Here is a 15,106-nt window from a genome sequence, read left to right as displayed (position 1 = left end):
AGAAGGATTATGGAAATCAAAAACATTCTTGCATTTCCAATTTAACCAATTTTAAAATAACATGTCATAGTTGGGTAAGGGTGAAAGCCAGTTGTCAGAGACTTGAACACAATTTTACATTGAGCATTTGTCACAGAGAAGTAGGGGCTTTAGGAATTTGGAGGACACCTGTGAGTCAAGGAAGAATAATGTGTCAGCAAAACGAGTTAAAGTTCCTTTACAGGGCCTGAATGAACTGTCAGGGGGCGATTAAAGGATGTCGAGGTAGAGGAGGAGTTCACTGGCTTGACTGGATTTGCAGTATCCTTTGTACAGAGAGGATTTTATCCTGATGGCATTTGTACATTGGAATAATCACGCTGCATTTCTGTGTACTTTGGTGGTTACAGTGTTCTCTTGAGTTGTCTTACTGTTTTCCCAGCCCTCCAGGGCGAGGGCCTTGAAAACATTAATAATCTGTATTTGTTTTGATGATGGGCCTTTTGTGGGAAGGGGTGCTATGTGGTACGTTGTGTTTGTTGTATCCAATGGCTTCATGTTTTCCTTTAACCCTGCCCACCCTCTAGCCACAGTTTGCATGACTAGTATATCTGCTTTTACAAAGAGTCACATTTGCATACTAGTGACACACCCTGTATTTCATCTCTGGGTAATTTCCCGATGACAGTCATATTATTAAAGGTGATCAACTTTTCTACAATGATTTTATATGTTTTCTGATTGACAAAGGAGCAAAATCATGATGTTTAATTGACAAACAACTTTCAAAGATCAGAACATTTTCGTCTGTGAGTATTAGCCCTCAATTGCAGTGGACATTTTTAAGGGGGTAGTAAAGAATACTCTTACTGCAGTTAGATGGTCATCAACAAGTTTGCTCAAAAAGGCAGCTGTCCGCTGATCCATCTGTGCTGCACTACCCAGTCAAATGCAGGAGTCTTTATGGTGGACCTACTCAAGGGCTCCCTTATAAGTTATTCCCACGCAGTCACTACTCCCACCTCCACGCTGCCGCCACCACTCCCACCTCCATGCTGCCGCCACCACTCCCACCTCCATGCCACCGCCACTAGTCCCACCTTCACGGCGCGCCACTAGTCCCACCTCCACGCCACCGCAAGTCCCACCTCCACAATAATACTACTCCACACCGCTACTCCTCCCTCCACACCATTATTCCTCCCTACTACTACTTTCACACCACTAGTAATACCTACTCCCTCCACACCACTATTACTATTCCCAACTTTCTCCTTCGTTATCCTTTGACACACTCCCTACTCTTTTTCCACCAATCTCACTCACATAATGTGCAAGCACACTAACAGCACCACTTTCTCTCACCAGTCAATATTTCCCTTTTTGTAGAAATTGCCTCAACGCTCCTCTACACCATCCTTCCTCCTTCTAGTATCTTGGGGTGCCACCTCATTCTCCTCTCACCTGCCCCAAATAAGCAAACATTTCCTGTTTCCTGGTGCCCCTAATATCCTCCCCCTCCTTGTTTTGCTGGTTAGCCTGTGCTGATTCCACGGGCCGATCATTCCCTGTCTCCCCCTCTCAGGAGGTGTTACAATTGACAAAATAAATATAAGGGGCCTAAGCCATGCCCCTTTCTCACCTGCGGGTCTGCCGAAGTTCGTCAATGGTGGCCGGCCATGGTAAATGTTCCAGTTTGTGAGAGGGTTCCCAAACGCAGTGGAATTACAGTCTCTGCCAGGGACCTGCTCCATGACTCCTTCACGGGTGAGCGCTGTTCTGTTATGGAGTGGATTGCAGCTTTCTGCGTACTCGCTGATATTTGCACTTGTGCAGATTGTTTTCTTTAGAGAACCCCAATACCAGCCTCCATTGCAGACCACACACCAGAGCACCCCAACTGGCAGCTCCAGGAAGAACCTCTATTCAGAGAAACTGCCAGCATTTTGCAAAACAGGTATGGGGAGATTAAGAGTGGTACTACTGACAAGCATACTGAAGTGACAAGGACTGGGGCCCTCCGAGCCACCACATTTCCCCTCTGGGATAGGACTGATTCCACTCGAGTAGGTCTTCCAAACCAGGATAAGGTGGTCCCCCATCTTCTTTTCACACAATCAGTTTACTGACCCTGTCACAGAAGCTGAATATCAGAAAGCTAATAGGTTGTTCCATGTATGATAGATGGATAGTGGTGGATTGTACCCAGGTTTACACCATATCCTTGTAATTAATTGCTGTAGTAGGGCCAGGCTGTTGTCTCTTATGGGGCCTATCCCCACTCTGACCTGTCCTCTCACTTGCTTCCTCTCTTGGTGTTTAGATTATAACCAGAACCACACCCACCTACATTAATCAATCACAAAAATAAACTGTAATGTCTCAAAAACCGCTTGCGCAATGGAAAATTTTAGGGAAAGTCTGACATATATTGGCGTAAAAAGTCTGGAATAGCATCAGTTTGACAACAATTAGGAGCGGCAAGAAACAACAGAACCCTATCATCCATGGATTAAATAAGGACAGGGCTAAACTACATTCTTCAACGTGATGACCTCGCTCCTGCACCAGCATACCACACAGATGATCCATGTGAAAGGGCAGAGAACTCCAGCACCAGCCACAAGACTGGGAAATAGGGAGAGTATCCGGTGGACCTCTGAACTGCCTACATGGGAGATGGAGTGAGTGGTGCTGCTGCACAACGGCCAAGATGGTCACAGAGCGGCAAGCTCTCTCCATTCCACAGAAACTCAAACTGGATTTTCACCAAATTCTCAAAGGATATATCATTTTCTTTTACCTTTGAAAATTCAGACAGATTCATCTTTAGCACAGTTGATGCCAATACCTTTGCCAAGTACACAAAGCATAGCACGATAAATATGTACCTTTTGAGAAAGAGCATCAAAAATGCCCCAGAAAAGTTTTCTAGACAAATGAAGCTCTTCTTCTGAGGCAGCGCCGAAGTTCCCCCATCCTCCAGGAAGACAGTAGTACTTCCAGCATCTCTCATAATGAATGGTCAGCAGCTGCAACACAAAAGAGCAGAGCACACCAAGTCACCAAGAGACTTGTCATAATAGCAATACATCAGTGGCTCAAAGAGTTCTGGTAGAAAACGTCTACATCTACATATGCAGATTTTAAGTACTGATATACCAATTACATTGCAGAAAAAGTTCCCTGAAAACAGCATTGTTCTTGCTCTGTTAACAGACGCCCTTGTACACATGTACCTATGGAGATATGTCCACCTCGTCAACGCCACAGTCTCTAGAACACTGAACATGCCAAATTGTAGATCAATTAACCCAACACTGTTGGACACTCTGGCCCTCCTCCCTGGAGTCAGCAAGGGAGTTCCTCAGGTAACAAAGATTCAAGTTCTATCTATTCCTAGTCCCTTGGGGGGATCTACATATGAGGCCACTCCTTGGTCATCTTTGTCTTCATCCCTAAGAAGTGAGATACACTGGTGGTATCAATGGCACAACTTTTCTTTTATTCTGCGCAGCCTAGTGGGGCTTTAAGCTCAGTGAAGCCACAAGACTGTTTCAACATGACGCTCGTCATTTGTGCCACTGGTTTGCCTCCCCAGCCCACCTTGACGTGGCACTGATTGGCCATCACACTCTGACGTAGGCCAATCCGGGAGCCAGCAGGCTTAGCCAACCCCTGACAAAGGCATGCCACTAAAGCCCCTGTCTGAGCTTCTCCGGGCCTGGAGAGCTCAGAGGGCTCCCCCACCCTATATACCCCTGCAGTACCTCATGGAACAGCCACCAGGCATGCAGCCTGTTACCCCATAAACCTGGATCTCTGGAACTCTGTGCATTTCTCAAGAATATCCATGAGTCATGGCTGGACATTGTCACTGCTTTTCTTCACTAACCTAGACAGATGTTAATCCAAGGTGTGCCTATGCCATTCTCCCGTCTTTGCCTTACCTAACCCTTCTCTCAATGCATGTCTCTGCTCTTGTGCAAATTCAAATCCTGGTGGGTTTTTACCATCTATGCACCCCATTTTTGGTACTAAAGTGTTCCCGTTGCATCAGTTTTCTTGTTTCCCTTGGCTACTAGGGCACCTGGTGAGTTTTGCTCACCTTGTGCTGTACAGCTCCCCTTCCATCTCCCTCCTTTTCTCTGCCGCCCCTATGGCACTCACCATCTCCCCTATCTTTTCTAATGGCTATACTATCACCTATCCTCCCTCTCACAGGATGTAAGAAAAAAGCTTTAAAAAGACATCAGGACCACTAGCCCTGGCCTACCTATTGCAGACATCTATGTCATCGCAACTTCCAGACACATTTTCACTGATATCCTCTTTTCTGTCCCCTCTGCAGAACTATGGACTCCATATTATCTCAACACTCTCTCCTCTCACATCTGAGGTTATGGCCCTTTGGAACGTGCATATACAATAGATGGGATTACAACAGAATAGTTTGAAGTCCAAATAACCAAACAAACTCAAGAAGATGGCAAGTTACTGTTTTATTAACAATTATCTAAAACAGGGAAGTTACAATGAACATCAACAGACGTACGCCCAGTCTCTTAAAGATCTCCACAAAAAATACAATTCTTATACTCAATGCATCAGAGTGACGATCTAATACGTGGCAATAGTGAAAAACTTAAGGGTCGGGATTGGTTAAGGGAAACATCTAGGTACACACTTATGTAGGAGCTAGGATTGTTATTGGCTGTCCTTTATGAGGTGGACAACTTATGCCTACCTCTTAAAACATGTCACTTTAGAAAAATTTGGTACGCAGTTTCTCATTGGTCTTACAAGCTATAAGGTTCTTCCTTCTACAGACTAATACTATTTGTTGGCACACTTTTGCCATGTCTGGAACATTAGGTTCATTTAGCAGTACGGAAGCCCAGATCCAGGTGCAGGGAGATAGGACATGAAGCTAGCTCAGCACCCAATTAGCCCTACATCTCTCATCGCCCATGCCTTCTGTGCATTTTCAAAGCCAAGAATAATCTACAAGGCGAAGTACAAGACAATTTTATGGCAGTAGTGAGGGCACTAGCTATCGTATCTGGAACTGTTCAAGCTGTATTTTCATCTTTGGCTCACGTAACAGAAGACCACGATGTGGTCCATTTTGCAGCTTTTAAATGCTCTAAATGAATTAAAACGTGGCATCCTTTGTGTTCTTTCTTGCACCTTAATGTGAGAAGATTCATCCTCCACACACTCCTTCAGAGTAGATAGCTGACCTCGATTTCTACGATCTTGACTTCAGGCCAGGCAGCTTCGCCATGCAACTCCATGAGCTCGCTATTCAGCTGCGACACAACTTTTACATCCCCCCTTCATGGTTTCTGGCTCATTTAATTCATGATGCCAATGTCCAATTTCTGTACAATGGCGGCTTTGCCTGTGTTCTATTTACTACTCATAGCTAGCCTCTATGATGACTTGATCTACCTTGCATTCCAGCTTCTGTACATTTATTGAACTTTTGTTCTCTTCAGCACTTCGTTAACGTGTAATCTTTTCCACGTTGATTAGGGTACTTGATTCTTTACTTCGTCATTCGTCCTCTAAGATCTATACATTGTCTTCAGTCAGTATCTCTGGTCATCGTGCACACTTTCTTATGACATCATTGGTTCATGTGCTTAGCTCTTTCTCATATTTCTTCAGGGAGTTTCTCCTGCAGGTTGTCATCACTTCTGGGGTACAATCGATAGGGTTATCTCAATGGGCATCTCCTTTCAAAGACTCACTGCCTTATTGGTACGATAGCTGGTGTCAGTAAAGGCACGTTCTCATGTCTCCAATACAGGGGACTTAGGGGGGCGGGATTGCCTGCATATGTATACAGTTTCTCCTCTACACATCTTGACCGATTAATGGTGGCACTAAATCAGAAGTACTCTTGGTGGGCTTATCATCTAGTTGTATCATTAATGTCTACCACAAAGGCACTTTCTTATCTCAGGGTCCTCAACCCAACCTTCTTTCTTTGACCGGCACTTGCTGTCCCTCATGAACTTCCTTCCCACACCTGCCACTACTCCTTCCACACTCTCTGCCCCCCCTCCCTCAGACTGGTGTACCATGCCCCTTCACCTCTCCTCGGAAACCTTTAAAGGCTGTGACACCTACAGGGTGTACTTTCGCCACGCGTTCCGCACGTTTACCGGGATTCATCAGGCTGATTTGATCTGAATGCACATCAAACACTGGCAAGTTAAATAAACACCAACATACGCGGCTCGCTCCTCCTCCCAGGCCAATCACGTGATCGCAACATGTACGGCCTGGGAGGAGGAGCGAGCCGTGTCTGTTGGTGAACACGTGGCGAGAGTCCACCCTGTAGGGTGAGTGCCTTTGAACAAATTGTCATGTGGGAGAGTGCATTACTTGTACCTACTCGCTGTTTTGTGTTTTGCATGTTTATATTGAAATAAAGACTTGATTTTATCAAGGAGCAAGCAGCGTCTTGTATGCTTAGGTAATGTTTTACACACTGTAAGGTTTTTTGCAGTACTACAACCTGACAACCTGAGAGGATTGTGTGTTTTTTAATATTATATATATATAAGTTATATATACACTGCACACACAAAACCAAGAAAGTTATGGTGGGTTTTAAAGGTTTGAAAAAACCTTTCACCTGAAAAGTGAAAGTAGGAAAGTCCATTTGAGCCAAGTCACATTCCACAACGCCACCTATTAGCCATCACTGGAAGTTCACCTCTACTTCTAAGCCACAACTGCAAGGCACTGTGGGTAGGCAGGTTTGCCCAAATGCAAACCTTTTCTCCAGTAAATTGTCTGTCTAAAAGGGCAGTGCTACTTAATCAACCCAAGACAGGCATTTAATATCTGTGATTGAAATAATCGTGCACGGCAGCCATTTGGCATGGGCGTGGTACTTACCCAATGCAGTGTCCAATCTGGGATCGAAGGCGGCCAATGTGCAGCCAACTGTCAGTGCAGCCTTCATGTCTTTGAAGGCGGTCTGTTCAAAGGTGTCCACTTCCAGGGGCATTCTTTACACGTTAGACTTCGGAGAGGTTCCAAAATTGTTGCTAGGTCCTTTATGAATCAGCTACCATGCCCAGGAAGCTTCAGACTTCAGACACATTCTCGGTTGGTTTGGTGTCACGGGTATATCCTTCACTTTCTCCGAGTCTGCAGATATACCGCCTTCTTGAAATATGGATGCGAAGAATTCATTTCTCTTCTGTAGAAATTCACACTACTCTTCATGTAGTGTTAGTCCTAGGGACGAAATTCTCTCCAGGATGCTTGTCGGGCGCTGTTTCTGAATGGGCAAATACCAGACTATTGAGTGCCGCAGGGATGCTAGCCAATGCCCCTCTTACCACGAAGATATACCAAAATTGAGTCTCTTGTATCGGTAGAGTCCCTTGTGAGTTGTGAATGTAGTTATATGTCGGGAGTCCCCATGTAGACCCAGCTGATGGTAACCTGCTTGCAGGTCTAATTTGAAAAGAAAATCGCACCCTGAAAGTCAGTCATGATATTGTCTATGGTGGGAGTAATTTGTCCGTCTCTTTTGCTTGCCTTGTTAGGTAGGCGCATGACCACACAGATGCGAAGAGTGTCGGGCTGCTTCAGTTTTCGAAAAATTACAATTGGGGAAATGCATGGGGTGGGTCTCTCAACATGCTCAATAATGTTGAGTTGGATGAGTTTGTCAAGTTCTTGTTCTACCTTGTCCCGCATATGGAATGGTATTTGTCTGTGTTTGAGGGCAACTGGTGGGACAGTATCGTTAATATGAAGGCAGATTGGTTCACCCTTCAACTTTCCTATCCCAGAGAATACATCTTTAAACTTTTCGATCAATGATTGCACATCTTCGATGTACACTCTAAATGTGAAATTGACTATCTTGATTGCTTCAGCTACCGCACTGCCCAACAGCGTTTGTTGGCTTACTTTCATCACAAACAACCATGCCTTGATTTTCGTTCCTTCATGTTGTACTGGTGCAACGAAAACACCCTCTAGTGGTCGAAGTGTCTTTCCTCGAAATGTGTAAATCTTAGCATGTGTATTGCAAGCAGAGGAGGATTATTTACTGCTTTGTAATGGGCGTCAGCCACGACACTAACCGAGGCTCTGGTGCCAATTAGCAGCAGCTGTTCATGTTGTAAATAGTTGACACATTTCGGCTGGCGTTTCTTCTTGCTTCCGATCCCCAAAACGCTTGAAATGAAGAATACGTCCTCGTCCTTTCCTTCGCTCAGTGACTGCCCAGCTTCATTTTCTGTGGGCTCTGCAAGTACTACTTTTTATGTCCATTTTTGGAACGGTTGTTTTGGTCTTTCTTTCCCTCTTGGATGAGTGGATGGTGTCTGGGTGTGACAGACGCATGCAAAATGGTTGGGGATGCCAAATATTCTGAATGTATGTACCTTGGCTGGGCAGTCTCCTGGATGCGGTAAATCATACCCACATTGTGGGCATGCGGGTGTATGTATAGTTTGCGTCTCCCTTTCCTGGCAGTTCAGTCTCTTCCCCAGCTTGTTCGACAACTGCTTGCCCACAGCACATACCTCCGAGTTTCTCTCACTTCAAGGCAGCATCGATTTTGGATGCCCTGACGTCCGCCAGTTCAGCGGTCCCCATTTATAAGGAAGGCACAGTGATGTGTCTACGCACTGCTGCCTTAAATAACCAGGGCCTAGAAATATAGTTTGTAAAGCCATGGTCATGCTAGGAGATTGTGGTGGTGCGCATGATGCAAGGCACAGCTGCCAGAAGTGAAAGAACATCCATGGACCATGCTTTCTACCAGCCTTGTGCATGGCAGTGACCGAGAAATTGTAGGACACTACAATCATGAGTTAACCACCCTGTTACAGATCTGCAGTGCAGAGTGAATGTCCTGAGAGGAAAACTCAGAGAGAGCCCAATTGCCAGGTGCAGAAGCACTAGGGTTGTCCCTTGTGAATTGCCCTCAAAAACGCACTGGCCTGAGAGGAGGAATTTGGTGTAGCCTCATCAGTCCCTCTATATGGGATTGTGGTTTAACTGTAGATATTCAATAACACCTTAGTGTTTGGTGCAAATACGCCTCTGCAGTTTGATCCACACTGGTTTTAAAAGATGAGAAATGCGGTTTGGTTCACTCATTGCAGAAGGTGGGCGTTTTTAATTTTTCTTGTATTCTTTTATTCCGCAAAAGACAGGTTGCCTTTTAACCACTGCAAAGAGCACCTGGTCCATTTTGTCAAGAAGGCAGGCGAAGCGTAAAATGACGGAATGAGAAAAACAAATGAGCGCCTTTCAAATTAAGATAAAGTGCTAAACACAGGCGCGCTCATCATTCACGCTACTGGTGAAAAATGGCGCGAGTCATTCGCCACCCGAGATATCAAGTACTCTAATCATTCAGGAAATGGTAAGCTACCTATACCCATCATTTTACCCCGGTATATTTACGCATGCAGAGTAACGCCGATATTTTGAAAGCTGCCTTGCCCTTTAAACATGGCAACAGCAATCATTCCTGGGGCACTCTTATGTTTGGTCACGCCCACCCGAGTTTCCTGCAAACGTATTGCAAGAATGAAGCACGAACCACAGTCTTTTGGCGCTTCCCAAAACGGTTACCCAAACGGGATGGAAACTATTCACTTTGCCTTGGCAGGAGGACAGGCTGATTGTTGTGCGAGTCCTGCAGAAAGCCTCTCTACCACAAGACGCAGACTCTGCAGAGGGTGCGCAAGGAAGAGTGGACGAGGGACAGGAAATGCCAGTAGAATCTGCTCAACTCGGACATGTGAAGTAAATGCAGGTCAATCTGTAGGTAATAGATCCATGAACATGGGCCGTGCCACTTGGCCAGACTCCACAATCCTTCAAGAACTTTAACCATACAGTTTGAGCTCATAGTGCGTGACCAACTCCCCTTCCAACTAGTTTTCACTTGGTGGAATTGGCAGAGAGACTACACAGAAAAGGTCACATACTTATGTGTATCAGACAAAAGGGTACAGAATCAGTACACATTATGTGGCTTCAGTTTTCTTAACATGCTACAATGAGCAGCGGGAGTGGCACCCAGAGGTTCCGGATGCACTTGCAATAAATAAACTCTCTTGTACAATTTCAGTGAGGCACTGATCTCCATGGGTCACTTGGAGCTGTCAAATTCCATCACAAACTATTGGTGGGATTCGGCTCAAAATATTTCTTTCTATTTCGAGCATGGCTCAATGGAATTTGAGAATTTATTTTTTTTCTTTTTCCACTAGGCCCATGCATGCTGTGTCCAAATATAAATAAATATATATATTTTCACCACCGGTATCAAAGATTAGCAATCACAAAGAAAAACTGAGAATAAGAAACAATGGATTTACCATGTTTTAGCCAAGCATACATTGTCTAGGTACGTGGTACAATACAAGTACAGACATAATTAGGTCAATCATTGCTGATTTCATACATTTTATAATCCTATTCAGATCCTGACGAGATACGTTTTAAATTCTCCTGAGATATCTTTAGGTCCAGATGTACGTGGAGTCAATGATATATACAGTTCCTTATAATCATTCACCCGGGTTAAGTCCTATAGCCATTCCTGAATATACGAGGGGCAACACGCTTTCCATTTCCTAAGTATGCATCTTTTCACCACTATGTTGTCAAGATTTAAAAAGGATCTAGTCCTACTTTCCAACAGACCTTGCCATTGAGAAAACAGCGCAGACATCGGGGTAACATCTATGTCTTTACCAATAACCTCAGACATTACAGTGTATGTTTGTTTCCAATAGTATGGGTAGGACCAGAACATATGTAGGCATCCCGCTTCCTCCTCTCCACATCTCGGACAAACTATTGTGATCTGCGAATGCTCTCAAGTTTTTATCGTGTGTAGTGCATCATATGTAATATTTAATATTGAATGAGTTTCAATCGGCCATTCATAGATACTGATATAGCGAACTTGCACATAGCCCCCCCCCCCATTGTTCATCACTTATTCCCTGGTTCAATTCCCTCTCCCATTTCTCCCATTAGAGGTCTCCTCGTATCGGAGTCTGTACTCGCTAGAATTGGATATATAGGCTAGCAGTTTATTTTCAGGGGGTTCAGCAGGATATGAGTCCCATCTAGCCCGGATTGCTGCACATAACCAGTAGTATTATAATAGTCCCACTTGAGTATCTCCATGCTTTGCCAATAGGCCTTCAATTTTCAAGAACTTCCCCTCAGGAAGCAAGTCTCCTATACATTTATACCCCAGGGTTCCCCAGCGTTTACAGATAGTGTGTCTCATGTAGGAGAAATGTTTGGGAAATCCCACAATGGTAACCAGTGATAATATGGAGTTTTTCCATCTGTATTTTGAAAAATGCACTTCCAGGCGCTCAGTGTAGTAGAAGAACAAGTTACTTACCAACTGGTAATGTTCTTTTGACTGGATGTTCCTCCAACGTATTCCACATCTTTGACATGTAATGTCCACAGCTGTGCACTTTGGAAACTTTTTCGGCAGAGGGTGTCCTGCGTCAATGACGTCGGGTCAATGTCCCTCAAAGGCCTCCGTCGAGGGCGACGTCAGCAGATGTTATAAATAGGACGCACAGCACTCGTAGCCTCAGTTCATGTTTTTTCCCCCACAACGTGTGGCACCAATCCAATGCCTTCTTGACTGCACATAGCCTAGTTGGTAAGTAACTTGTTTTTCGAATGGATTGTGTCCTCCAACGTATTCCACATCTTTGACAGACTCCCAAAGCAGTACCAGAAAATGGAGGAGGGAAAAGAATTTAGAGCACCCAATCAGATGCCAGAATAAAAAAAAACGCCTTACCAAAGGCCATATCCTGACCATGGATCATATCCAGGGAGTAATGTTTAACAAAGGTGTGGATAGAAGCCCATGTGGCTGCATCACAAATATTCCTGATAGGAACTCCCGTTGGAGGGCTGTGGAAGTAGCCAAGCCCCGAGTGGAATGAGCTCTCAACCCTTCAGGAGGGTCCTTACCTGCCAATCGGTAACACTCGGTAATGGTGAGGATAATCCACCTAGACAGGGTCCATTTGGTAACAGCATGGCCCAATCAGTGTCCAGCATATCCCACAAAGAGTTGATCGTCCACTCTGACCCTGGATATCCTAGAAATATAAAAGCTCAGAGCTCTCCTAGGATCCAACCTATGGAGTCGCTCCTCTTCCTTACCAGGATGAGGAGGAGGATAGAAAGAAGGAAGAACCACTTTCTGGCTCAAATGAAATTCAGACACTACCTTAGGTCTAAAGGAAGGACGTACCCGTAGTACAACCCTGTCCTTGTGGAACACAGTAAAGGGAGGCTTAGATGAAAGTGCTTGTGAGCGAAGTAACTGCAACCAACCTGTCGTGAAGGACAATAATCTCATAGGACACGAGTTGAAAGGTTCAAATAGAGCACCCATTACAAATTTTAAAACCAAATTCAAATCTCAAACCGGCAACTGGAAAGGGGACGGTGGGAACACATTAGTCAGTCCTTTAAGAAATCAAAGGAATCTTAAAGTAAGAGCATTCTTCAGACTAGCGCTTAAAGATGGACAGCGCCGCCAAGTAACCTTTAATGGTATCTAAATGAAGGCCCCTGTGGGCCAAAGAAAGTAAGAAAGATAAAACCATAGGAATGGAACACTGAATCAACATTTTGTTCTCTGCATCAGTCGCAAAACTTAGTGCAACGGTACAGGGACTTTGTTGCTGACCTCTTGGCCAAAATCAACACCTCCATCACATCATCCGGGAGGTCCCAATCCTTATATCTCAACCTTTTAGATACCAAGCGTAAAGGCTGAGAGTTCTGACCTCTGGATGGAGAACCTGACCCTCCCCCCGCTCTCGCAAGAGAAGATCCTCTTGGTAGGGAAGACGGCGTGGAGGGCAGATGGACATTTCCAGAAGGTCTGGGTACCACGCTCTCCTGGCCCAATCCGGAGCAATGAGGATCATGTGGGAACCAAACCTCCTTAACACTAGAGGAATGACGGGGACTGGAGGAAACTCGTACAGCAGTGGGAATGACCAATCCACTACAAATGCGTCTCCTAAGGCTCCTCTCGGAGGCAATTCCCTTGATCAGAATCTCCTGCACTTCCGGTTGGCACTGGTGGCAAAGAGATCCACTTGTGGGGTTCCCTAAAGGGCGAAGAACTCCAGAAGGACTTCCTGAGCCAACTCCCACTCATGAGAGATCGCGCTCTGCCTGCTCAGAGCGTCCGCCGCCGCATTTTCGTCTCCTGCCAGATGAACTTCCGGGATCAAAATTCCCTGCTGATTGGCCCAGAACCAGAGCTGCATCGCCTCTCTGCACAACGGGAGTGACCCTACCCCCCCTTTTTGTTGAGGTAATGCATGGCCACTGTGTTGTCCGTCATGGTCAGGACACTCTTCCCCCCCACAGAATGCAAAATAGCCTATAGGGCCAGCCTGTGGCCCTCAGCTCTAACAGATTGATGTGGAGTTTTACTCCGATGGAGACCAACAACCACTGGTGGTCAAGTCATTGGCATGAGCGTCCCTTCCTGTGAGGGAAGCATCCGCTACTACAGTCACCTCCGGCCACGGTTGCCAAAACGGCTCCTCCTTCATCAGGTTCCCTTCGTTGGCCCACCACAGAAGATCCTGGGTGACCGAGATTGGAATCTGAACGGGATCCGACATCTTGCCCGAGAGCTGCGACCACTGCATCTTGAGGATCCATTGCAGGGATCTGGCACCAGAAAAATGCAAGATGCCATGAGGCCGAGCAACCTTAAGAATTCGAAAGCCGGGAGACTTTGGGCATGTTGAAACTTGCCCACCATCTGCACAATGTGATGAGACCTCACATTGGGAGGCGAGCACTTCCCCAAGGATGTGTCCAACACAGCCCCGATGTACTGGAGCTGTTGAGAAGGTGTCGGATGCGACTTCTTGAAATTGAGGGAGAAGCCCAGCCTGCGGCAGGTGAGACCGAGGTGATCCAATGCTTGCTAGGGAGCTCAGCCAGTCGTCCAGGTAGGGGTAGATGTGAATCCCCCCCTCACCTGAGATATTCTGCCACCACCACCATTAGCTTGGTGAAGACCCTCGGATGGAGGTCAATCCGAGGGCAGGACTCGAAACTGAAAGTTCGAGTCACCAGCCGCAAACCTCAGGTACTCTGTGCTTGGGATGAATCTGCACATGAAAGTAAGCATCCCGTAGGTCCAGAGACACCAACCAATCCTGAAGTTGAAGGGCCTGGAGGACTTCAGAAAGAGTGACCATCTTGAACTTGTCCTTCCTGAGAAGTTTGTTCAACCAACGTAAATCCAAGATTGGTTTCAATCCCCCGTCTTTCTTTGGAATCAAATAATAAGGGGAATACCATCCCTTGTTCCTCTCCGCTACAGGCACCAGTTCTATAGCGCCTTTCTCTAGTAGGGTCAAGATTTCCTGCACAAGGAGCGGATCTAGATTCTTCAAAGAGAGATGCCACGGTGGATTGTCATGAGGCCGATTTAGGAAGGGAAGACAGTAGCCATGGGCGATCGTATCCAGAACCCACCCATCCGAAGTAACGGCTCGCCATTCTTCGAGATGCTGAGACAGTCTGCCCCCAACCATCGAACCAAACCATGGGACATGGCCTCATGACTGTATTGGAGCGGCTGCGGCAGCGCCTGAAGGCAACAAGGCAGCTGCCTGAGTGGCTTTGGCACCTCTATTTCCCCGACCACTCCGGGTACATTTTCGCTGACCCCTTTGACTGGCGGCTCCTCTGGTTCTACCAAAGGAGGAGTAGTAACGAAAAGAACATCCCCTCCACTGCTGTCCCATAGGACGAAAAGGCAGAGGTTGACGCACAGCTGCGCTTAAAGATTTTGCCGCAGCTTTTGAGGTCTGCAACCTCTCAAGCCTCTCGTCAGCCTTGTTGCCAAACAAATGCACGACATCAAAGGGCATGTTCAAAAGACCGACTTCCACAACCACGCAAATCTGCATATAACGGTGCTCGCAGCCATGGACCGGCTAACACTGTCGGCCGTGTCCAAACCCGACTGAAGGGATTCACACATGACATCCTTGCCATCTTGCACAAGTGCAAGGAACCCATCCCTTTCTTCCCC

At 46.1% G+C, this 15,106-nt stretch overlaps 1 protein-coding gene across 1 annotated transcript in view; it reads right to left on the bottom strand.

Moving 5' to 3' along the window:
- The window catches only part of RYR2 (ryanodine receptor 2), a 3,854,281-nt gene that overhangs the window by 1,571,668 nt on the left and 2,267,507 nt on the right, over positions 1-15,106 (bottom strand). Inside the window, exon 52 of the mRNA XM_069607971.1 lies at positions 2,871-3,011. Within this exon, the coding sequence (XP_069464072.1) occupies positions 2,871-3,011 (141 nt within the window). The remainder of the gene's footprint in view (positions 1-2,870; positions 3,012-15,106) is intronic.

This window comes from Ambystoma mexicanum, chromosome 4q (genome assembly GCF_040938575.1).
Source record: "Ambystoma mexicanum isolate Mex_15411 chromosome 4q, UKY_AmexF1_1, whole genome shotgun sequence".
Taxonomy (NCBI): Eukaryota; Metazoa; Chordata; class Amphibia; order Caudata; family Ambystomatidae; genus Ambystoma; species Ambystoma mexicanum.
This window is presented reverse-complemented; position numbering and strand designations above follow the sequence as displayed.